Below are 25,995 nucleotides of genomic sequence, written 5' to 3' on the forward strand. Positions count from 1 at the left end.
GCCCCCCGTCCGTCATCATGCCCCGCCCCCCGCTCCTCCCCATTTGACGGGAACTCGGGAAGCCACAACCCACAATCCACATCCAGTGTCACGTGGTGAACTCACCCGATCGGACGCAGGAAGATCCAGTTTCCTCCAGAGCCGTCGCTGCGCGCGTTTCCTGGACGCTTCCTGGAAGTAACCGATGTTATCAAATCCGACTTCCAACACCTTCACTCCAGTCTGAGAGCTCAAAAGAATAACAGCTGAACAAGGACACCTTCGCTTCAAGTGTAACCGCAATGGCGACCATGGTGAGATTATCGCATTTATTTCCATGTGATCACAATCGTTTTCACATGACAGCTTAATATAACATTATTTCGGTTTATTTTATTTCCTTTTTTGCTTTAGGTTCCAGCATTTGAAAATCATTATTCGTTGTGATTTAATTTATTATTATTATTTTATTATTTATTTATTTATTTATTTATTTATTACATTATTTATTATTTATTACATTCGTCTTTTTTATTTTTTACATATTGCACTTTAAAGTTTGCCCCAGATTTGGTCAGTATGTTAATAAAAACCGTTTCTTTACCTTTACGATGGCTAAGTTTGCGTTGTGTAACAGATCTGACACATCTGTGGGTTGTCGAATTAACTTTATTTTGAATGATTAGGAAAAGAACAAAGTTTACTTTACATCGTATGTCAACTTTGAACTGGAAAGTTTGTTTGTAGTCCTAGTTGACCAAAGCACCGGTTGAGTTTGATTTGAACCAAGACAAGGTGTCATTTACTATAAAGGTGGATGGGCATTGCCCAATATGCATGGAGCACGTCTCCTTGGGAATATTGTCCATACAAGGACAACCTGTGTACATTAGGAAACTTTACAAAGACTTCTCCAACCCCTGAACTCTCAGACAGCAGAGCTCCAACCCCTGCACCTTCACCCGTTGGTGAATGACATGTATGACTTTCACTCATTCTTCCAAGACACAGACATGCGATGACGGTGAAATATGTCACCTGGTGCCCCCAACAGGCTTGGTCCAACCAAGTGCGTTGAACCAGGCATGGGTTCAATAAAAATGCTGATTGAGTTGTGCTCACCGACCGTATGAAGCGAGACGTGAATGTTTCGGTTATTAACCTTTTGTTGGAGCAAAAACAAAAAAGTTCAATAAAAGCATGTCCGACAGCCAATGGCTGAATTACACATGCATACATATTCATAAACTTACAATCAATGATTGCTTACAAGATTTGTTGTTCTTCTTTAAGGGCCACTTATTATCCCACCTTGTGGGGTCGGCTGGGGGAAGCTTTTGGCCCAAGTTTTTCATGAACCGGTGATACTCGCCTAGTTGGGGCATGAATTTGGAATTTGGCCATCGCGCTGGTGATGCTTGCGTAATCTTTGCAAATAGCACCATGGGATCTTCACCATCCACCATCCCATGCTGGCAGAAGGGATTCCCAGCTTAACATCTACCTGGGGGACGGCACACACATTGCTGAATGACCCTGCCTGTCAAATACAGAACTGACAGTTTTCATAGTTGGGTCGGGATTCAAACCCAGGCTAGATGGCTTAGAAGCGAGTTTGCATACGTCTAGGCCTTCATGTCAGCCCCAATTGCTTACAAGATAAAAAATATATAAATCCAGAAGAAAAAAAAGTTCAAAGAGTGAAATACCAAAAAAATGCAGAATTAAGCAAGCAGATATGGTGTTAGGTGGGTTGTGGGTTAGCACAAAATGTGTGGGTTGGGTGTGTTAGCACCTAAAACGTCAGCTTCTCCTTGCTTTCCCTTGGTGGTTAGTGTAACTCGATCACCGTCCTGTTGATTTGATCTTCGCTATTCTACTCTGCCTATGCCAATGCAGATCGACACTATCCTTCATGAGCGTGACGACCTCTTCATTCCGAGTAGAAATTGGACAACTTGTGCCAAAGTTAAATATGGCTCCGCGTGTCCCATGTCTGTAAAAGTTTTATTACATTTGAATCGCTTGTAAAGATTGGGTTTTTGGGTTTTGGGTTTTTTGGTTTTTTGGGGTTTTTCTTGGGTTTTTTAATCGCTTGTAAAGATGTGATAAATATTTGGTTCATGACACGAGCTTTGATCACCTTTGTTATGTGTGTGCCAGGGTGAAGTCCAGATGGCTGGCTTGGTTATCGGCACTGTAATCTTTCTGGCTTTCACCATCCGACACTTTCTCAAACCTCGGCCAACGAAGAACCCAGCAACTCTGCAAGACCCCTCGGTGAAATATCCTTTACGCCTTGTGGACAAAGAGGTATGACACGTCCCTTGAGCACAACTTAAGCTTCAGGAGGTGAATGAATGTGTTTGCAGGTGATATATGGGAAAATAAAATGTTTAGGGTGGATTATAGGCATGGGAATACAGTATTTGGAGTTAAATGTGCCAGAGATTATTTGGTGTGGGAAACCCATGCGAGGTTTCTTCTTCTTCAGCCTCTCACAACCCTGGGTGAATATGCGATCTTTTAAAAAAAAGTTGGAATTTTGCCAAATCTGTTTTATTCGTTTGTTAATATACCTCAGCCATTGACAAATCTGGAACTAATTCTTTATAAGTTCATCAAATACTGACACCGCGAATGACATTCGCTGAGCTAAATGTTGATATCTCTTCTGAGGTAAAAAACAAAACAAAACAAAAAAACAGTTTTAAAGCATTATACGTATCAAACGATACATTTTATGAAACTGCGAAACCTAATACACACTTTGGTGGTTTTAAAATGACAGAATATGTCTTTATTAGAAAAAAAACAATGAACATTGAAGACGACGCTGCTAAAAAAAAATTCACCACTCTAACGCATAACCACGAGTTTAAACTACATTTACAACAAATATGAAAACTATTTTCATATCACAATGTTAAATATAGAATATATAGAAGATAATATTAACAAAAAATGAGCCCTATCTTCCAATGGTAAAAAAATCCTTCAAAAATTCCTGGTACTTTATTCATTATTCTTCCCTTGGGCTTGGCCGACTGAATGTAACTGGAGATGATACACACTAATAACCACCCATGGACGTGAACGCCAAACCCATCACAATACGTATTACCAATTACAGTCGTGAGTCGTATTTCAATCGATGCAATATAGCGAACGTCACATGAAGGTGGGAAAGGTGGATGAAGGGACACGAGCAATGCTTAAAATTTCTGGGATTAACGAAATCCCAGAAATGGCACGAATGGTCTGCAGAAGACCCATTTTGAATTCTGCAAACAAATTGGCAGGTATTCATATTTGCAAGGGTTAATTGTATACTGCTGCTGCTGCTACTGTTGCTGATACTACTACTATTACCACTACCACAACTTTTAACGGCCTGAATTATTCCTAACTTTTTGTGGGGTCCGTCTGGGAAAGTCTTTGACCAAATTATTTATTAATTTAACCATCCAAGTTTAGGAACATGTAATTTGTTCAAGGTGCCAGTGATAACTTGCCTACTCTTCGTGAAAGACACCGCAGGATCTTTAACGTCCACTAACGCGCCATGTGTTGGCAGACGGATCCTTCCGATGGATGGTGGACTCATTGATGCATCGTCCTACGTGCGAAACACCAGGGTGGTAGTTTACACCTGGGTTGTGAATGAAACTCATGCTGAGCTCAGAAGCGAGCTTGCGTACGTGCCTGCCAGTCCCGATCGACTGTATTAGCCTGTGGTACAAAATGTGGGAAGAATGTGCTGGATATATGTTTGAAGCAGAGAAATAAACGAATACACAATGAGACATAGAGATTGCCGGAGATGCAGCACCAACATATATATATATATATGAGCAGTCGAGAGAGTATTCATTGCTGATGAAACAAAAATGTGTTCTCAGTCGGTACAACGTTCATGGAGCACTTTCTCGTATGTCATGCCGGAAACAGACGAATTGGGAACTTGTACTAAGGGGTTCATTGTTGGTTTGAATACCGAACTCGATTCGCTCCACTAATATATATTTCAATCACTTTTAGTTTTTAGCTCACCTGGAACAAAGTTCAGGGGAGATTATGCGATGACGCATCGTCCGTCCGTCCGTCCGTCAGTCCATCCGTCCGTAAGCACTTGAAATTTATTCTCTGAAACCGCTGATGGGATTGTGACCAAATTTGGCACAAATGATATTTGTTGTGTTGTGACGAAAGTTTGCTCACAGCATTTAAAAAATCTGGGTCTAACGGGGTCAAAGTGGTTCCAGGTTTAACCCCCCCCAAAATAGGAATTTGCTTTTATCTATGAAACTACACTCACTATTTCGATGAAACTTGACCATAACCTTCATCACCCGTGATGAACCGAAGGTTGTTCATGGCATTAAGAAAATCAAAGTCTAAGGGGGTCTCTACAGGGGTCAAAGTGGGTCCAGGTTTCACCGACCCCCAAAATCGATATTTACTTTCTTCTTTGAAACTAGACACACTGAGGAAATGCACAGGATTGGGGGGGGGGGGGGGTAGGGGTTGCCCCCCCCCCCCCAAATAGTTTTTTGTTTGATTAAAGTCTTATGATTATGTTAGTATGATTCTATATGCTGCCCAGTCTTCTAGAAACTATTCAAATTGGTTTAAATACCTTTAGTCAGTGTAGTATACTGTTTATTCTACCAGGTGAGCACCGGGGGTGTTGCCGCTATGTTTATTACGAGGTTTTATGCTTGTGCGAGAGCTGACATTAGAGGACGATCTCAATGCACTCGCAGTGGAATTGAAGAAAACGAGGACAGATAAGATGAGAGTTGTGATGACTGACTGGAGATGGGAGTTGGGATGACTGGCTGGAGATGGGAGTTGGGATGACTGACTGGAGATGGGAGTTGTGATGACTGACTGGAGATGGGAGTTGTGATGACTGACTGGAGATGGGAGTTGTGATGACTGACTGGAGATGGGAGTTGGGATGACTGGCTGGAGATGGGAGTTGGGATGACTGACTGGAGATGGGAGTTGTGATGACTGACTGGAGATGGGAGTTGTGATGACTGACTGGAGATGGGAGTTGTGATGACTGACTGGAGATGGGAGTTGTGATGACTGACTGCAGATGGGAGTTGTGATGACTGACTGGAGATGGGAGTTGTGATGACTGACTGGAGATGGGAGTTGTGATGATTGACTGGAGATGGGAGTTGTGATGATTGACTGGAGATGGGAGTTGTGATGACTGACTGGAGATGGGAGTTGTGATGACTGACTGGAGATGGGAGTTGTGATGACTGACTGGAGATGGGAGTTGTGATGATTGACTGGAGATGGGAGTTGTGATGATTGACTGGAGATGGGAGTTGTGATGACTGACTGGAGATGGGAGTTGTGATGATTGACTGGAGATGGGAGTTGTGATGACTGACTGGAGATGGGAGTTGTGATGATTGACTGGAGATGGGAGTTGTGATGACTGACTGGAGATGGGAGTTGTGATGACTGACTGGAGATGGGAGTTGTGATGACTGGCTGGAGTTGGGAGTTGTGATGACTGACTGGAGATGGGAGTTGTGATGACTGACTGGAGTTGGGAGTTGTGATGACTGACTGGAGTTGGGAGTTGTGATGACTGACTGGAGATGGGAGTTGTGATGACTGACTGGAGATGGGAATTGTGATGACTGACTGGAGATGGGAGTTGTGATGATTGACTGGAGATGGGAGTTGTGATGATTGACTGGAGATGGGAGTTGTGATGACTGACTGGAGATGGGAGTTGTGATGACTGGCTGGAGATGAGAGCTGTATGCACTATTACAATCCGGAGAGTAAGAGATCGTCAATGGAGTACCACCACTCGACTTGGATCTGTCAGATTTTCATCTCTTCCCCAAACTTAAGGAACACCTTCGTGTAGAACATTTTTTCTTCTGAGGATGATGTCAAGGCCGATGTAAAGCATTGGTTAAGTCAGCAGGAAGTGCACAGATCTATCATGACAGCATCACAAAACGTTGGCAGATATTTGTGGACCACATTGGTAGTTATGTTGAAAAATATATATGCACCATGGTAGAATAAAGACTGATGTTAGTATCTGTCTTTGTTTCATTCAAATAGCTTCACCTGTTTTGGAGAAAAATACCAGGACTTGCCCTTCAACACACCCTCACAGATTCTAGACTATGGGAACGAGTACAATTGCCATGACCTCTTTTATATTGATCTTTGTTAAGCTTTTCAATGATTCTTTGGTCAATAGGTAAATGAGATCAAAAGAGTGTTCAAGCCAAAAATACAACGGATAAAGTTGCTGCAATTCTGTTTTGCAGATAATATCACATGACACGCGACGCTTTCGTTTTGCTCTTCCATCAATGCAGCACGTGCTTGGCCTACCAGTTGGTATGCATGTTTGGGAGGGACTTCTGGAAGGAAGTTTATGAGTAGCCAAGTTTGTTTCTCGTCGTCATGTCCTAACTGTTATATACCATTCTGACATTCATTCATGTTCGTATTTTAAACCACAAGTGCTCCACTCAGCTCAGCTACCAGGTGTTTATTCTGTAAATTCAAACTACAGTATTTCAATGCACCTATACTTTGTTTTCAACACTTGCTTGCTTTCAATCTAGTTTTGCTATTGTGTTTGAAGAAATCTTATTGGAATGGAACAAAGTGATATTTCCTTCCATTTGTACACGCCCTTCCTACAGGTCAGCATGTCTACCTGACCGAGAAGATCGACGGCAGCCTGACAATTCGTCCGTACACCCCGGTGTCCAGCCATGAGGACCTTGGATTCGTGGACCTTGTTATCAAGGTTACTGATTTCATATTGAGATCTAAAACAACTCTTGATTTACCACAAACATGTTTCTTTCACATTAACAAGAACATTGGGAATCATCTGTGTGTTTTGCATGCATGGGGAGTGGAGGGTTGGGGGTAGTGGGGGTTTGTGGTGGTTAAGTGGGAAAAAATCAGATTGAGAGTAGGATGGTTTTGAAAAATGGAGGTTGGGGGAATGTGAGGGGAGTCGAATAAGAAGGGAAATAAATTTAGGAGTAAAGCGGGAAGTAAATATGGGGTGCGTGGTTTTGTGGGGGTGTGATGGACAAAAATTCTGCAATATTTCCATACGTAATAAATAGATGTCCCCTTATTAATTGATTTTGAGCAATGCAGTTTTTTGGGTGGGTTTTCTCCACAAAGTATCTCTGTGCTCACAACAGGTGTACCTCAAAAACACGCACCCTAAGTTTCCCGATGGGGGGAAAATGTCACAGTATCTGGACAGTATGAAGATCGGGGACACCATTGACTTTAGAGGTCCAAACGGTCTTCTCATTTACCAGGGAAAAGGTATGATCGACACTTCACAAGCATTGCTCATCTTCACCCTTCTACCACCTGTTGTCTTCCAAAGCTTCTCTAGTGGGTACATGACTCGTGTGGTGTGATTTGTGATGTTTTTCTAAACATTTGGTTTATTAGCCATGGTTTTGGTCCTGAGATTATTTTCTGCACTGACCTCATTAATGTCTAATTTTCTTCACTTGGGTCCTTCCAGGCAAATTTGCCATCAAGCCAGATAAGAAGTCAAACGCAAACATCAAGGTGGCACAGCATGTGGCGATGATTGCTGGTGGAACAGGTATGTCAAATATTGGAGTGCTGAGCTTGTGCGTACATATCAGTATGTAAGAACCTGGCAACCTGAATGTGTACACACAAGCATAGTAAATGTATCAGGATATGTGAATGTCTGCTTCCTGTTTTAATTTCATCTTTTTTTTCTTTTTTTTAGTTTTCATGTTTCTTTCTTGCAGTTGTAAAGTTTGTACATTCCGTGCCGTTTTTTTTTCATACATTGATCTATGACAGGGAGGAACCTGCACATACAGTACCTTCTCGATTTTTTCCTTCTGGATTTTGGCATTTTCACTGGAACTCACACTATATTACCTGTACACTGCTAGGATGGCCGAGAGACACGCACGCATGCTCCAGCCAGGATTTCAATCCCAGCCCAGCTTTAAACTGTCATCCCATTGTTTCACAGGCAGGGTGATTCATCGATGTGTGAGCCGTCCCTCGGATGGACATAAATCTGGATGTCCTGTCTATTTTTTTTCTTTCTTTTTTTGTATACAAGATTGAGGCTCGTGTAGGAGCTAACATAAATCACACAAAAAATATAAAAATAAAAACGGACACACAAAACATACACTAAAGGGAGCGAGAGACAAGATGGGGAAAGAGAGGGAAGCACACAAGTACAACAGCAGAGAACAGGGACATCGGGAGATATGTGGGCGGGAGAGGGCTTGTGGGGAGGAGGCATGGGAAGTGGGTGGGGTGATGAGTGAGGTATAAAACAAATAGACACTGCAAGGTCTTCCAAGGAAAGAAGTTGGTATTTCAAAAAAGTGGATCTGGGGTGTATTAACGGGGGTAGAAAAGATCAAGGTTTTGGATGGGGGGAAGATAAGAGATGGTGGTGAACAGCTGTTTTAAAGACCTGGAGGGAGGAGTGGGATTGAAGAGAGTGAGGGAGTTTGTTCCAGAGGTGGGCGTAAAGAGGAATGAAAGAGTGAAGGTGAGCAGAGAGTCTTTTTATTTTGGCAATTTCACCAGAAGAGGGTTGCTGGCTGACTTGTGTGACCTGTAGGAATATTTGGGGGACAGAGCACAGATAGAGCTGGGGGAGCTCGGCCGGATAGGAGTAGGTAGAAGACAGAAAGACCACCTACCTGTCTACGATGAGTGAGTGAAAGGCCCTCACAATCAGCTTCACCGTGGGAGATTCCAATGATTCTGAAAGCTTTGGTTTCAACAGCGTGAAGCCGAGCTTGGTGTGAGGCAGGAGCACCAACCCAGAGGGGAGAACAGTATTCCATTGAGCTACGGATGAAAGCCTTGTATGTGGTGAAGAGCTCAGGTGTGCCAAGGAAGGACTTCACACGACGGAGGATGCCCAGTCGGCGACTGGCTTTGTAGGCCAGTTTGGAAATGTGGTTTTCCCAGGAAAGATCATGGCAGATAGTAAGACCCAAAAGCTTGAGTGACAGAACTTCTTGGAGAGGATTGTTGAGAAAGTAGATGGGAGGGTTGTCCAGTCGGTCTTTTCAGAGAGACATCGTAAGAGTGTGAGATTTGTCAGGATTGAAAGACTTGTCCCGCTTGTTTGACCAGTCTGTGATTTTGTCCAGGTCTGCAGAGAGTGAGGAGGCTGCAGACTACCGATCTGAGGGATGAGGAATGGAGCGGCAGAGAGTAGAGTCATCAGCAAAGAGATAGAGAGGATTTTCAAGAGAGTCAGAGAGATCATTGACGAAGACCAGAAAAAGCACAGGGCCCAGAACACTGCCTTGGGGAACTCCAGCCTGAACAGGAAGGGGAGATGAGAGAAATCCATTCAGGGCCACACGTTGACTTCGACCAGAGAGGAAGTCCGCAAGCCATGCGTGGAGATTTCCATGGATACCATATGAGGACAGTTTGGTGAGCAGAGCGGGGTGCCAGACCGTATTGAAGGCACGTGATATGTCAAGGAAGACAGCTCTGATTTCCTGCTTGGCATTGAGGACCTCCATCCATTGTTGAGACAGCAGAAGCAGCATGTCCAGAGTCGAGTGCCCTAGTCTGAATCCAAATTGATGATCAGAGATCAAGCTATTGGAGAAGACGAAGGAATTGATATACTCAGCAATGATGGATTCCTTGACTTTGCTGATTATTGGGAGCAGGCTGATTGGTCTGTAGTTGCAAGGATCTGTTTTTGCACATTTTTGGGGTAAAGCGGTAATGTTGGCTGATTTCAAAGCTGATGGCAGATGTCCTTGAGCAAAAGAGAGTGTGAAAATAATAGAGAGAGGGTGTGAAAGAGCGGCAGAGCAGGATTTTAGGACCCGTGGGGCGTGGGCTGATGCCATCTGGTCCAGTTGCAGAATCGGAGTCGAGGTTTGACAGAAACTTCTCCACCTTGTCAGGAGAGAAGGACAGAGTCCAGGAGCAGCTGGGTTCGACTGGGTAAGGTGGGTACAGAGATGGGTTTGGGACACAAGATTTTGAAGCAAACACAGAGTTGAGTCTGCCAGCATTCGTTCATGGATGTCAAAGATCGCACGGTGTCCTTCATGAAGATTAGGTTTAACACTATCACTGATACCCTAGCCAAATTAATAATTCCTGCCTGGACTGAGGGTAGCAAGTGGTAAGGTCTTGGACGTTTATTGAAAATAACCCCGAGTGGGCTGACGGTCATCTCTTGAAGTTGTTGTTCAGACTTGATTTTGGGGGACCCCCTACCAGCCTCTCTGTCCCCATGATCGGAAATCGAAAAAACGAAGCCCGAGCGAGTGCATGGGCTACTTTCTTGTACCCATGTGTAAAGTTTCAGAACGATCAACGTGGTGATAAGGGAGGAGAAGCATAAAGTTAACAGACGACCAGACAGGCAGAAAGAGGGACAGACATCCAGACATAATGACCAATTTTATAAGTTAATCTCTTCGAGATCGAGATGAGATGACCTAAAAATACATTACACTGCTTGTCAACTTAGTGTGGTTGCCGTCTTGGCAGCGGCTTCTGCACTACATGTACGAGTACGTACAAGTTTATCAAGTGGTTTGTACCTATAATATTAAAACTATTGATAGGGGTGGTTGGTACTTGAACTGCACATTCGCAAAGTTATTATCAAAATAATTGATAAGTATGATTAATATTATCAAAACTTGAACAATGTGACTGTGTTGCCAATATGCCTCCGCATAGTCCCACAACGGGTAGATGCCATCACTCTGCATGTGTATGCGTAGGGGATCATGTTTGTGAAGTTTCGTGTTGATCGGATAAGGTTCGTTTTTCTATCCAAGATGGCTGCCAAACCACGTGACCTATGACATCATCATTTTCAAACGATATGCAACAGTGCTGTTATATTATATTTGTAAAATTTCACATCGATAGGGTGAGCGGTTTCAGAGATATAATTGTTTAATATTTTCCTTCATTCCAAAATGGCTGCCAAATCATGTGACTATGATGTTATCAATTTAATATTTCAATACAAATTGTCATAGATCATGTATGTGCATGCAATTTCAGATTTTTAGGATAAATAATTCGATTAAAACATTTTTGGCTGGTATACCACTTCACCTATGATATCATCATCATCATGCTTTTGTTCCCCATTGGGAGTACTTGACAATGTGCCAAGTTTCAAATTTTTCAATTCAGCGATTTCCGAGAAATCATTTTTTAATTATTTGCTTTTAATCAAATATGGCTGCCATACCATGTGACCTGTGACGTCACAATTATCATAAAAACATTCTGCATGGGTGTCACTCCTACCCTGAAAGTTTCGTCTCAATCGGACATATGGTTGCTGAGAAAAACGAGGTTTAGCCCGTACGGACGGACGGACAACCCGAAAACATAATGCCTCCGGCGACTTTGTTGGCGGAGGCATAAAAATATTATTAAGCAAAATGATTTTCACATGATGGTCAATGCCATAATAAAGGATTTAAACCTAATAAATAAAATCATCGGGCTGTCTTTATTTTTAATGTTTTTATTTGTTGTATGCATACTTAGTCGAGGCTCGTATAAGAGCTAAAATAGTCTGAGTGTTTGTTCGCGTTTTTTGCAAAGACCACTGGGCCCACAACCACCAAATTTGGCACAAACACCAAGTACGGCCCTAAAGGTATTTTCATCCACCACCTCAACCTTTAAAGGCCACTTTTCCGGCTTTTTCATTTGTATGCAATCTCATTGGTTAACAGCTATCACGTGACACATAACACGGGCAAAGGCCAGCATGTCTAAGAAACCGAGCTGTGTCTTCCACCCATTGGCCGCTGCACAGCTGGCCGGACTCCACGCACAATCATACGTTCACCATTTAAAGAACCGAACTAAAAAACAATACGTTTGAGCATCATTTTTGTGTTGTGGTGAGTGGTGTACAGCACGTACGTATTCACAATCGCCATGCCTTCCCTTGAAGATGTATGGTTTTAAAAATAGCGTTAATTGTATAACTGTGTAAAGGATTAATTTCATTTGATAAATGGTATTTTAGAACGCTCACGCTTTCTGCCTCCCTCACCTCACGGCTTCATATTGACTCTGATTGGACGTTGGTGTCATTTTTACATCCCCTGACGTGGCTTAAAGGGGAACCCAAACGTTCAGACTACCTAAATACCTCGATGCTAATCTATCCCTTGTGGTTTTTTTTTTGCGATTAAAAGTTGAAATCTTCTTCACAATTAGCTGTTCTGTCGACTGCCATATCCGTATTGTTTACGGGTTACATCGCGGTACGATTTAACTCAAACAGCAAACAATTTTCGAATTTCTACAAATATTCCTGGTCGAAGCGTCCTTGTTGGTTGTAGTAATACAAATCTAGATGATCTAATGCGACACCAATGGCTGAAAGATCCGAGGGTTGCCAGAAATTGGACAAGGTAATGTTTGTCCGAAATACTCGTGTGTGGATTGGGCCTACATAATGTTTGCTTTTGTGCTCGGAACCTTTTGCAGAGCACTGTTATGAAACAACAGAGATGGCTAGATCATGTGGTTTTCTGCCACAATTGAGAGACTATGCCACTCTCTTGATTAAACGGAAGAAACAGTCGTCACTCAAAACTAAGGCCATCCAGCACCACTCTCTCCTCCACAATCCCCCATCAAACATCATAGCTAATAATACTCACGACCACTCCAAAACCTACCCTCCACCATCACACACTCCCCCCCCCCCCCCTCTGCAATCTCCCATCAACCATCACCCGAGCTAACAATACCCACGACCTACCCGTACCTACCCTCCACCATTCCCCTATAATCCCCCTCCACTGGGGTGAGACATCAGCACAGACACGGCACAACACATCACAGCATTACACACACGGACACGGCATGGCCACAGACACAAATGGCGCCCGGGAAAGTATGAAACTGGATGTTCCTATAACATGCAGGTCACTATGTCAGCCTGCGAAGGCGGGACAAAGCATTCGTCACCCATTTGGTCGGCGGTGTCCGAGTGTGCTTGGGCTGTGTCCGTGCTGTTGGGCAAAAAAAAATTCAAACTTTTTTTGCCTTCAAATTGACCATGATTAATGATTTTCCATGGTTTTCAGGGGAAAATTTTGCATTTGGGATCCCCTTTAAGATCCCTAAAACCCATAGAGACACCCTAACATCCCATTAAACCTCAAAGGCAATTGGCACCATGAAGATCCTTAAGACCCCAAACACACATAAGACCCTTAGACCCCTTTACCCACCAGCATCGCCTCAATATCAACCCAAACCGGCATCGCCTCAATATCAACCCAAACCGGCATCACCTCAACCCACCATTGTTTATAAACCCAAACTGACATCGCCTCGAATCACCATTTTAAATAAATCCTCCTGCTCCCCCACCACACCAGCTTTCTTGCCCCCCTCCTGCACCTATCGTTCTCCTGCCCCTTCTCAGTTTTTCGTCTGCTCCCCACCGCTCCGGTGGTTCTCCCGGTCCAACTTCCCCCTTCTCGGTTCCCACCCTGAGCAACGCTGGGTACCCCTGCTAGTTATTAATAAAATTGATATTTAAAAAATGTGAAATATGGCCACTTACAGTGAGCTGAGCAAGTACTGTGATGTATGATGCACACATCTTGCCTAACACAGAAGTCCTGACATAAATACATCACAAAAATGCTCCACACCTATTTTCATACATGTACATGTATTAATGTCTTTTCTTATTTACAATCGAGCACCCAATTTTCTATCTTCTTCTTCTTATTATTATTGGCTGGTGTTGGCTGGAGCCTGGTGTTGGCTTAGCGGTTAGGGTGCCGGCTTGGGATCCTAGGATCCTGGGTTCGAATCCCGGTCGATCGCTGAATTAACACCAGGGGGGGTTGACTCAGCCTGTCATCCTTCCGAGGTCAGCAAATTGAGTGCCAGCTTGCTGGGATGAATGATCCCGGTGTGTACCCCGGTTTAGAATAGGTACACCGTATCCCTGTGCATCGTAAGAGGCGACCAAGGGTTGGCGTCAGGAAGGGCATCCGGCCATAAAAACATTGCCTCAAACAGGGAACCATGATTGTCATGGGGCCCGCAAGGCCAACCCCCGCTTTAGCGGGGAAAAATGGCCTCAAAACGATCATTCATTTCATTCATTCATTCATTCTTCTTCTTATTATTCTTCATTTGTAATTAGAGTGGCCCTGCTCGGTGCCCTCTTGATACGGCAGCATCTGTTTTACACGTGCAAACAAATTCCTTACTGTAGTCTATAACTGCATGAATGATGAACTTTGACAAATATTCTGGTGAAAAAAAAAAATGTAATCGCCTTCAACCGCACATTGTGTGTTCATTTGGCGAGTGTCTTTGTGGTAAGTTAATTTTGATCAGTCATTTGTTGTGTAGTTACATCATCTTTAGGCTGTTTTCAAAACTACAACTGTACCATTTCAGCTATGTTATCAACAGTTTCCGATTTGACCAGCATTTTCCGTGACAATAAATAAGGCCCAAGGACAAACATTACAAAATGTTGGCCTTCACCTCGAAAAAGCTGTGTTTTCTCATGAACAACTAACTATATGTTGCTTTCTCAGTTGCAATAGGATTTCACAGCAATAGTTACTATGGCAGTCCACAATATCGCACAATTGCCAAAGATATTCTCCCAGCAGCACTCCTGTAGTACTTCGACTGTTAAAATCATCTCAACTTTGAAGTCTACAGCCTACACACCAATCAGACATCAACCATTGCATCTCTGAAAGCCACGTTCGCATCAACATTGGTTTCATCACAACATTAATAAACCCCAACTTATACCCTGAGGATGAGGCACAGCAGTGTCAGTAATATTTCGACATCACAAACCTGGTGTGTATCAACAAATAATCACATTAACTAGGCCTGGTGTTGGCTTAATGGATAAGGTGGCTGGCTTAAGATCCTAGCGTCTTGAGTTTAAGCCCCTGTCGTACCGTTGAATTACACCAGGCGGGTTGACTCAGCCTGTCATCCTTCCGAGGTCGGCAAAATGAGTACCAGCTTACTGGTAATGGGGGCATTGCATCGGCGGCACAGTCGTGCTCCCATAAAACGATGCAGCCAAGCAGCCACAGGCTGTATACAAATAAAAAAATAAAAAATCACGTTATTAATTATTTACTAATCGCCATTTCACCGGGTCCCTTCACAAATGTTCCATTATGAATGCACTTCTTCAGATATGAAGGGTAACCTTTGATAGTACATGTAGGACAATGGCATTATATGTCACAATGTGCAGTAACATAAATTACATGGACATTAGTAGACAGTGCAAGCCTGGTGTTGGCTTAGCGGTTAGGGTGCCGGCTTGGGATCCTAGGATCCTGGGTTCGAATCCCGGTCGATCGCTGAATTAATGCCAGGGGGGTCGATTCAGCCTGTCATCCTTCCGAGGTCGGCAAATTGAGTACCAGCTTGCTGGAATGAATGATCCCGGTGTGTACCCCAGCTTAGAATAGGTACACCGTATCCCTGCGCATCGTAAGAGGCGACTAAGAGTTGGCGTCAGGAAGGGCATCCGGCCATAAAAACATTGCCTCAAACAGGGAACCATGATTGTCATGGGGTCCGCAAGGCTAACCCCCGCTTTAGCGGGGAAAATGGCCTTAAAACGATCATTCATTCATTTATATTAGTAGACAGTGGACAAATCTACACAGTATATGGGATTTTATCTTGAGGTTACAGCGTCGTGTGAGCTATGTGCTGCGATGCGGATACCAAATCATGTAAACTGCACATGATTGCATCTTGCCCGACTCCGCACTGCGCTTTCATGAAATTCGTCTTTTTTAACTCGTTACCCAATGGTCATTGTCTCTTTTATAAAAGTTAATTGTTCACCGGTTTTATTGTCTCTTTTATTTGTCTCTGTTTGATGTTTACAGCTCTATTTTTGTTTATGAATCGGTTGTTTGATTCCTTGTAGTACTGTATGCCCCCAATGTGTACACACGTACAAACCATACTAAACTGTATAGTTTACTTAACATTCAGAGCAGACACAAATGTACGATATACCTTTCGTATTTGTGTAGTTAAATCATGAAAATGATAAAAATATTGGAAATTATTAAAAGACTGTGAAATTGAAATCTTAACATTTCCTCTCATAGGAATTACTCCGATGTTACAGCTTATCCGGAAAATCATAATGGATCCAGGGGACAAAACAAAATGCTCACTTATCTTCGCAAACCAGGTCAGTGATGATAATAATAATAATCATAATTTGTCATGATTGTTATTGTTTTTGACTATGAGTCTTTTCTTTTTGTAAGGAAACTTAAAGACATGAGGTTGTTTGGCCCATCTGTGTGTGACACCTTTCTTCACTTTATATTACCTTGAAACGTATTCTTACATTGAAAGAGGGGGTGGGGGTCCATAGATTGTGTTAAGAATTGTATGGACCGTGCTATCGAGTAGGGCAGCGTTGCTCTTGTATTAGTCATTGTAAAATGTGCACTGAAGGGGCAGTGATTGTAAACCATAGATCACGATAACGCAAGATTGTTGTGTAAAACCTTTTGTAACAGGCGAGGCCATGTGGAGGACTTGCAGGCACAAGGGCACCGGAAAGCTCTTTGCACACTTTAAAGGAGACCATCACAAACCATTTGATGGCGGACCGCAAGCCATGGTGGCATAGTCGGCTATAGAGCCCTGGAGAGGGGCAGAACACGTTTTTGAGGGTCCTCCCCCAGTGCGGAATTGCCCAAGCGAAGTTGCTGCCCACACCAATGGACGGCCAATGAGAGGAACCTGCCATGCATGAGGGCGGTCGTGGAAGTGGAAAGGGCAGTGTCTACGCATGTACGTGGCAGTTGCAGTTGGACCTTGGACCAAGAGGAGAAGAGATTCTTCCCTCTGCCTGGCCACAATCTTCCTGTGTCCTGGCCTTCTCGTCACCGTCATCATTCATCCTCTCCTCTTCTGCTCTGAGCTGCACTTCGCCAGCCACATCAGCCTGCACGATCATCATCGTCCTGCAGCAACAACCACCCCATGCCAGCCTCAACATGCCAACCCTCCCCCCCCCCCCCCCCCTTCTAAATTAAGGAAATGTTTGCCCACCCTCCCTTTGCCTCCCATGCGTTTCAACGGCAGGTTCAGGTTTTATTGGAATTATCCTTAGGAAATTATAACAGATAGTAATTAAATGCAGTAACTTAAAAGCCCTGTGGCTCAGTCGATCTCTGTTAACGGACCGTCTGATGCGATAGGATGCAATCGTTATGACTACGAGCAAGTTGCCCATGTAGGAACATGTAGTTGCCCATGACTACATGCAGCCAAACTGGGATTTTTGGCCCAAACTTGCACTGGAGTACCTACAATTTTTTTTTGCAGATTATGCATCTATGGACCCTCCATATCAAGATTCCGAGTGATGCCAAGCTGGCATCATTGAGCATTTTGAGAAAATGGCCCGTTTCCATGGCAACCATTACTAAAATCTAAAAATACAAAAACTCAAATATCTCAGGATGTAGATGAGCGATTTTCACAATTTTGGTGTCTAAACGTATATTTGAGAGGTTGGTCTATCGATTGGGGTCATGACCTTGATGTTTCAAGGTCAAGGTCATTGCAAAAATCCAAGGTCAAAAAGCACCACCCCCCACCCCTGCAATCGTAACACATATATTGTTAATGCCATAAATTATGATATTGGCATATGTCTAACGCTCTGTCTCTCTTTTCTTTTCAGATGTGAATCATGGAGGAATGTGTCTTTTCCAAGGTCAATTCTTGCGGAAATCCGAGGAAGCCATTGTCTGATGCGACACCCCGGAGAATTGCTTCTATCGTCTGCAAGTAGGATCAGGGATGATGGACTATATTGTCACCTGGAAGGAGAACTGGCTACATATCCGAACTTCAGCGTGAAGTTCCATAGAGACTGTGTATCAACATATACATCAAAACATCACCTCGAGAGATTGCCTAAGAGGGCTGTTTCTGCACACTCATCCAGTCATGACGCAAAAAGGCTGAGGCGATCTGAACTTCTTCCGTTTGACTTTCTCCGCCATTGTATCTTTTGTGGTAAAGTTTGTGAACTTGAAAAGGACAATAAAAATCCCTCTCGCTGGAGACGTGTTGTGCTGTGTCGAACAGCAGAACGCGGTGCACAAAAAACGTTCAAAGACATTATCTTCGATACCTGTGATTCACGCGGAGATAGGTTAGCTGGTGAGGTCCGTTTGCGAGTATAGGGGGCTGTTAGTGACTTGCATGCAGCCGATGGACGTTACCATTTTGATTGCAGAACAACATTTATGGCTCCAAGGGCCGCCCAATTTGCCGCTTCAAGTAGAAGTGAAGCCCAGGAATCCGACAGCAATGACGAAGCATTCCATAAGGTTGTAAAAGCCATAAATGAGGACAAAATGCAAATCAGAAATTCCATCGATACTTACGAACTATACAAACATTTTGGGGGGAAAGTTCTTTCCAGAAGGACGCTGATCTCTGACTTGTCAAACCACTTCGGCGACGAGCTTCTTGTTCTCAGAGCAGCAGGCTGTGCAAGTATTCTAGCGTTTCGTAGTAGAGCTCAAGAAGTCTTCAAAGTGGTAGCTAGTGAGGATGAGGGTGATATTGAACTTCCTATCGGTAGGCTTGCAAAGCATGTACAACAAGAACTGAAATCACTTCCCTTAAACAAGGATAGCTATCAGTGCAGGATGAATGCGGACATAGCCTGGGTTGTGCCCAGGAAATATTGACGGCTACCTTATACAGCTGTTGGTCACAAGTAAACACTAAGATATCCTGCCCCACCTGTTTTGTTAGTCTCTCCGCTTCTACCATGGCAGTCAGCATGATATCAGGATCCGATGGCGTCATGTCGATAAGTGGTGTATAGACACTTAAGGATGGAGGGCTCATTGAATGACCTTCTTCTCTGGCCATTCGACTGTTGAAGCCATTCCACTCTGGACCCGGGTTCTCGCCTCTAATTTCTTCAAAGAAGGCGAAGTCCTTTGCTCCAGCTCTTCTTTCGGCCAAGACCTGTCTCACCAAGATCTTCAGCGATAAAACCGACTTCCTTGCTCTCTCCTGGGGCATATCTGGTTTCTTTGGTCCCGTAAATCTGAGGACCTTTACATCGTCTTCTACTTGCTTGACCATTTCTTCCTTCTTTATGCGGCGTATGGTCTCGGCATGTTGAACACTATAATCTTTGTTTCCCGGCTGTGTGAGCAGCATAGCAAAGGTATGTGTTGACTGCAAACCATTCTGACTGGATATGTTCACGTCAAAATTGTCTGCAATCACTTGAACCATTCCTGCGTCTGGTCTTGCAGTGGGAGTTAACCCTCTGTTGGTCAGTCGTTTCGATGCATGAGCAGCCGATCTGCGAAATCTTAGAACCTCATCATAGGTACATACCACTCCAAATCGGTTTAATTCCAGGATTAGTTCCTTCTCATTGATAAGAGTGCCAAGGGCAACCTGCAGCGGCGTTGGGAATTTCGTATACAGGCCAGTGATCATGTTGCACAGCATTAGAAGGGGAAGTTTTCTGTATTTTATGCCTGGCAGTAGTGTGCTGAAGAAGTCAAGCAGTGTGTCGCTTACATATTCTTCGGCTATGTCCGCATTCATCCTGCACTGATAGCTATCCTTGTTTAAGGGAAGTGATTTCAGTTCTTGTTGTACATGCTTTGCAAGCCTACCAATAGAAAGTTCAATATCACCCTCATCCTCACCAGCTACCACTTTGAAGACTTCTTGAGCTCTACTACGAAACGCTAGAATACTTGCACAGCCTGCTGCTCTGAGAACAAGAAGCTCGTCGCCGAAGTGGTTTGACAAGTCAGAGATCAGCGTCCTTCTGGAAAGAACTTTCCCCCCAAAATGTTCGTATAATTCGTAAGTATCGATGGAATTTCTGATTTGCATTTTGTCCTCATTTATGGCTTTTACAACCTTATAGAATGCTTCGTCATTGCTATCGGATTCCTGGGCTTCACTTCTACTTGAAGCGGCAAATTGGGCTGCCCTTGGAGCCATAAATGTTGTTCTGCAATCAAAATGGTAACGTCCTTCGGCTGCATGCAAGTCAATAACAGCTCCCTCTACTCGCAAACGGACCTCACCAGCTAACCTATCTCCGCGTGAATCACAGGTATCTAAGATAATATCTTTGAACGTTTTTTGTGCACCGCGTTCTGCTATTCGACACAGCACTACACGTCTCCAGCGAGAGGGATTTTTATTGTCCTTTTCAAGTTCACAAACTTTACCACAAAAGATACAATGGCGGAGAAAGTCAAACGGAAGAAGTTCAGATCGCCTCAGCGTTTTTGCGTCATGACTGGATGAGTGTGCAGAAACAGCCCTCTTAGGCAATCTCTCGAGGTGATGTTTTGATGTATATGTTGATACACAGTCTCTATGGAACTTCACGCTGAAGTTCGGATCTGTAGCCAGTTCTCCTTCCAGGTGACAATATAGTCCATCATCCCTGATCCTACTAGCATTGACGATAGAAGCAATTCTCCGGGGTGTCGCATCAGCCATGGCTTCCTCGGATTTCCACAAGAATTCACCTTGGAAAAGACACATTCCTCCATGATTCACATCTGAAAAGAAAAGAGAAACAGAGCATTAGACATATGCCAATATCATAATTTATGGCATTAACAATATATGTGTTACGATTGCGGGGGTGGGGGGCGGCGCTTTAGTTTGACCTTGGATTTTCGCAATAACTTGACCTTGAAACATCAAGGTCATGACCCCAATCGATAGACCATCCTCTCAAATATATGTTTAGACACCAAAATTGTGAAAATCGCTCATCTACATCCTGAGATATCTGAGTTTTTGTATTTTTAGATTTTAGTAATGGTTGCCATGGAAACGGGCCATTTTCTCAAAATGCTCAATGATGCCAGCCAGCTTGGCATCACTCGGAATCTTGATATGGAGGGTCCATAGATGCATAATCTGAAAAAACATTTTGTAGGTCCTCCAGTGCAAGGTTCACCCCCCGGGCTGCCGGACTAATGCCTGTACGGGAAAAATGGGAATGACCTTTTCTGTCATCGAGCCGGCAAGCTTTGAGCAACAATTCACATTTATTGCCACATCTGATGTTATTTAAATGCTCTAATGGTGGAAAGGTGCCCCATTTGAAACTGTTTGTTTGATATATGTGGCTGTTTGATGCTTGGGGTCTCTCATAAAAAAATTGTATTGTTGTCAATGCCTGTGACAAATTGCAAATGAATAATAGGATTTACAACGATTTTCTTTCTTAAAATCCAAAATTGATACCAAAATACCTTCATGAAACGATTTGTTAATCCTGTTTGCAATACTTAACTCGTAAAATTATGATGTTTCATCTTGTATGTTTTTTTTCTACTACGGCGTGCCCAATTTGAGGCATGCTCTGGTATGTTTTTGACATATGTACCGAATCTTGTATGTGCTGAGTGTTGTTGTACTTACATCCTCATCTCTTCTCCTACACCAAGACCGAACAGGATATCCTGCTTCGAAGTGAACTTGAAGATCTTGCGTCGAGCCACCCAGATCAATTCCATCTTTGGCTCACTCTTGATCGACCACCTGAAGGTGCTTTGCTCCAGCTTGTCACTGCAAGTCCCCACACTACCCTTGTTACATGCAAATTGTAGGGTCTACATCCAGCGATAGCTTGCCTACACTTGGTGAAGGACACCATGGGATCTTTAACGTCCACCAACTAATACTATCAGACAGAACCACCCTGCTTAACATCCATCTGAGGGACCGCACACACATTGATGAATCACTCTGCCTGTGAAACACCGGGATGAGCCCAAGAATGATAGACATACACTACCGGTCAAAAGTTTTAGAACACCTCAATTTCTCCAGTTTTTATTGAAATTTACACAGTTTAATGTCCATTGAATAACGTGAAATGGTACAAAGGTAAGCAGTAAACTGCTCAAGGTTAAAAAAAAAGTTTAGGTTAGCAAAAACTGGAAAATAATGTGAATTGCACAGTTATATTGTACAAAAAGGCCTTCTTCGGGGAACTAGTGATGGGTTAACAACTTACAGCTGTTATGCAGCAATGTAAGTAAATGAAGCCTTGAAAGTTGATGCAAACAATTCCTACAGGTGTCCCAACGTCTGCTGATTACTTGATTACAAACCCCATGTTTGTATAAAAGCAGTATTGGAACAGATTGTTATTACACCCTCTGAAGCATTATTTGGACAATATTGCACTGCAGGAAGTAGTATTTTGGAACCTGGAGGAAACTCTGACAAGAAGAGGTCTGGCAGACCCAAAGCCACAACAGAATCAGAAGACAAGTTTCTGAGACTCAACAGCTTGCGTGATAGGCGGCTCACAGGACAACAGCTTCAAGCACAGCTTAACACTGGTCGAAGTAAGCAAGTCTCAGTTTCAACTGTGAAGAGAAGACTTTGAGCTGCATGTTTGACAGGTCGAGTGGCAGTAAGAAAACCATTGCTAAGATGGCAAAATAAAAAAAAGAGGCTTGCCTGGGCCATGAAGCACTGCCGGTGGACTACTGAAGACTGGAAGAAGGTCTTCTGGACCGATGAATCAAAATTTGAAATCTTTGGTTCATCACGCAGGGTTTTTGCATGCTGTCGAGTAGGCGAAAGGTTCCTCAGTGTGTGACACCAACTGTCAAACATGGAGGAGGAAGCGTGATGGTCTGGGGCTCTTTTGCTGGATCCAGAGTCAGCGACTTGCACAGAGTGACTGGCACACAGCATTTTTCAGCGCCATGCAATACCCTCTGGTATACGCCTAGTTGGTCAGGGGTTCATCCTACAGCAAGATAATGACCCTAAACACACCTCCAGGCTATGTCAAAACTACCTTCGAGGAAAATAACAAGACGGTAGGCTTCAAATCATGGAATTGCCAGCACAGTCTCCAGACTTAAACCCCATCGAGGTCGTTTGGGATGAACTGGACAGAAGGGTGAAAGCAAAGCAAACTACAAGTGCAACACATTTGTGGGAATTTCTGCAAGTGTTGGGAAGAACTTCCCGAACAATATTTGATTTCCATTGTAGAAAGAATACCACGAGTGTGTTCGGCGGTTATATCTGCAAAAGGTGGCTGCTTTGCCGAGTCAAAAATTTTAATTAAATTTTGTTAAACAAAATGATTCTATGATTTCTTTTTTATCTCCAATTGTTTATTTGTTCTATGCTCAATTTCAGGGTACATTGAGACATTAAACTGCGTAAATGTCCATAAAAACTGGAAAAATTGAGGTGTTCTAAAACTTTTGACCGGTAGTGTAGTTTAAACTTTCTGAACATAGATTAAACTTGTCCAAATAACATGTACTTTCACTTTAAAATAATGGCAAAGTAGAAGCACTCATTGTCCAGAGAATTTTGAGAGGGTATGCCAATTACATCTTACGGTGGTGGGGAGGGGGAAGTATCTGTTAATCTCACTGCAAGCATTCATACACAAAAATCGACAGTGCTCCACTGTCACAGAACCCATGGTCCTTTGATCGTTTGATGTCCAATCGGCAGGCTGGATTAGTCCAAAGTTGTGTTTATTTACAATACTAGGGCATGCCCGTACTATATATATAGGACGTGCCCGTAAGTGCGTGATGTTACCGTACAATGAATGTATCGTCCCGACGCCGCAGCTCGGATGGCGCTGCAGTTAATCGGGCCCCCAAATTCCTCATCGACGATAACTAAACAATATATTATATGAATCGCACCGTACATACCTCCTTCTAGATCTTGTTCTTGTCTTGATATACTCACTCAGGCTCACTCTATCACGACTGAGTCCTCCCAGCTCCTCCAAATGGCGCCCGCTAGCCGCTACGTAAGTCCGGAAGTGACGTCCTCATTTGACTGTCCGGAAGGTCGCAAATCGCAGTTACGATGAATCGCAAATTAGTTTTAATTAGTTTTAAAACATAGTTTAACGGCAACATAGTTTGCCAACGTGAAATAAATGAATACGCTCTCAAATGTGCCATCCGAGGCAGAGTGTGTTCGCCACGTTCGGCACACGCGATAGCTCGCTGCTCTCTGATTGGTCGAATCGTTTTTTGGACATAGCTCGGTAAGTAATTGTCCGATTAATATGAAACCTTGAAAAGGCACATCCTCGGGTCCCCAGCAATATACCTGGCAAGTTTCAAGTATATCGGACCGGTAGTTGTCGAGAAACAGCGGTCACAGACAAACAAACAAACATACACACAGAGATTAGTGGAATTATAGATAGATAAGACGCAAAAGTTTGAGTTTGATATCTGTAGAGTATCTGTCGAGTTTGCTAGCTCCTTGTTTTTCCTTGACTTCCATAGGTATGTACATATATATGTCCGGGTGCTACTTATTTAGGGTACACCATTTTTAAGGAATATGCTCAAAGCATACACATGTTTCTCAAACTACGACCTCTAACATTACTCCCATCCATTTTCCAGCAGAGTGGGAGTACAGCAAGGGTTTCGTGAATGCAGACATGATCAAAGAGCATTTGCCTAAACCTGGACCCGATGTATTGGCGCTCATGTGTGGGCCTCCGCCCATGATCCAATACGCCTGCATTCCCAACCTCGAGAAAGTTGGCTTCCCATTAGATTCCTGCTTCACCTTCTAGAGCCTCAAGAAGCAAAGTGGAGATGGAGACGACGTAAAAGAGGTCACTGCACAAGGAGGAAGTGAATATCGGTGGTGGACCTTTCCAAAATGATGGTCCATCTTGTCATCTTTTAACTAGGCCCAACAACATCAGACAGTACTGAATGCTGATCTTTGCATTTACATAACCACCGTATTAGAATGCCCAACTTAGACAAGCAGACCTTTTACCACCATACTCCTCTACTCCATATTTCCTTCTTTGCTAATTTGACACTAAGAACCCTTTTACGAGAGATTACACATGCCTTGCACTTGAGACACTTGTTAACTAACCTCCCTTTGCCTTAGTTACGATTTCATCCCTCGTGAGTTGATCTGCAAAATATCAGATCTGTTTGTTTTCATCTTGGACAACCAGGAAACGGTTTTCATAGACTTTCATTTGCATCCACATGTTAGACATCAATTAAGCCATGTTGTTGTTCTTGCTGCTGTAAGCGCTTCATTCTGACAGTAAAATCTCACTGCTGTATCTCCTGTGTATTTGAATGAGCTCTGTTATTGATTTTTTTCTTCCTACGGATCCTTCAATCCAACTTTCCTGCCAAGGCTCCTTGGGTATTAAATATATTCCTTTTTTTCTGTTTTTGAAAATTTGCAGTACAACCTTCGCTCGTGTCATCCACCGACCCTCACATATGATCTTTATTACCGTCATGAATGCTTCCTTAACCAACCCTCCTACTTGCTGGTTTGTTTCCTCCCCTTCTCTCTTTCTTCTTTTCTTGTTCATTATTGTTTTTTTTTATACAAGATTGAGGCTCGTGTAAGGGCTAACATCAATCGCAAAAAAAAAAAAACGGACACACAAAACATACAATAAAGGGAGCGGGAGACAAGATGGGGAGAGAGAGGGAAGCACACAAGTACAACAGCAGAGAACAGGGACAACGGAAGATCTGTGGGATGGAGCGGGCTTGGGGGGAGGAGGCATGGGAAAGGGGGGGGGAGGGGAGGTATGTACCCAACCAACTTCCACATCCTTTGCAATGTCATTCTTCCCTCCTGGTCTTCAAGGCAGCTCTTCACCACAATCTCAGATCGTCTCCAACCCAAAGCCATGATCTTGTCTAACCTCGTTAACCCCCATCACCCCACCCCAATCCCTCCTTCTTCCAAATTTTCAGTTTTCCCTCCTGAGAGTTCCCTTCTCTATCCATCTTGTCAACCCATGACACCCCCCTTTACTCCCTCATCCATTGTTGGTCCAAGTCTCCCTCTGTCTTGGCC

General features: G+C 43.5%; 2 protein-coding genes across 3 annotated transcripts in view; both read left to right on the plus strand.

The window, feature by feature from the left end:
* Positions 1-25,995, plus strand: part of LOC144893007 (uncharacterized) — an 812,187-nt gene that overhangs the window by 502,076 nt on the left and 284,116 nt on the right. The gene's annotated exons all lie outside the window — the stretch shown is intronic.
* LOC137431672 (NADH-cytochrome b5 reductase 3) lies at positions 42-25,237 on the plus strand. Of its 2 annotated transcripts, none has more exons than XM_068123260.2 (9): positions 42-293; positions 2,143-2,292; positions 6,300-6,372; positions 6,684-6,790; positions 7,203-7,332; positions 7,541-7,624; positions 16,194-16,279; positions 21,576-21,675; positions 24,546-25,237. In XM_068123260.2, the coding sequence occupies exons 1-9, from the start codon at positions 282-284 to the stop codon at positions 24,719-24,721; spliced, it is 918 nt and encodes a 305-aa protein (XP_067979361.1). In that variant the 5' UTR covers positions 42-281; the 3' UTR covers positions 24,722-25,237. The 2 variants fall into 2 exon arrangements, with proteins under 2 accessions (XP_067979361.1, XP_067979362.1); XM_068123261.2 differs by having other exon boundaries at positions 24,549-25,237.

Source organism: Myxine glutinosa, chromosome 7 (assembly GCF_964187855.1).
Source record: "Myxine glutinosa chromosome 7, kmMyxGlut1.1, whole genome shotgun sequence".
NCBI lineage: Eukaryota > Metazoa > Chordata > Myxini > Myxiniformes > Myxinidae > Myxine > Myxine glutinosa.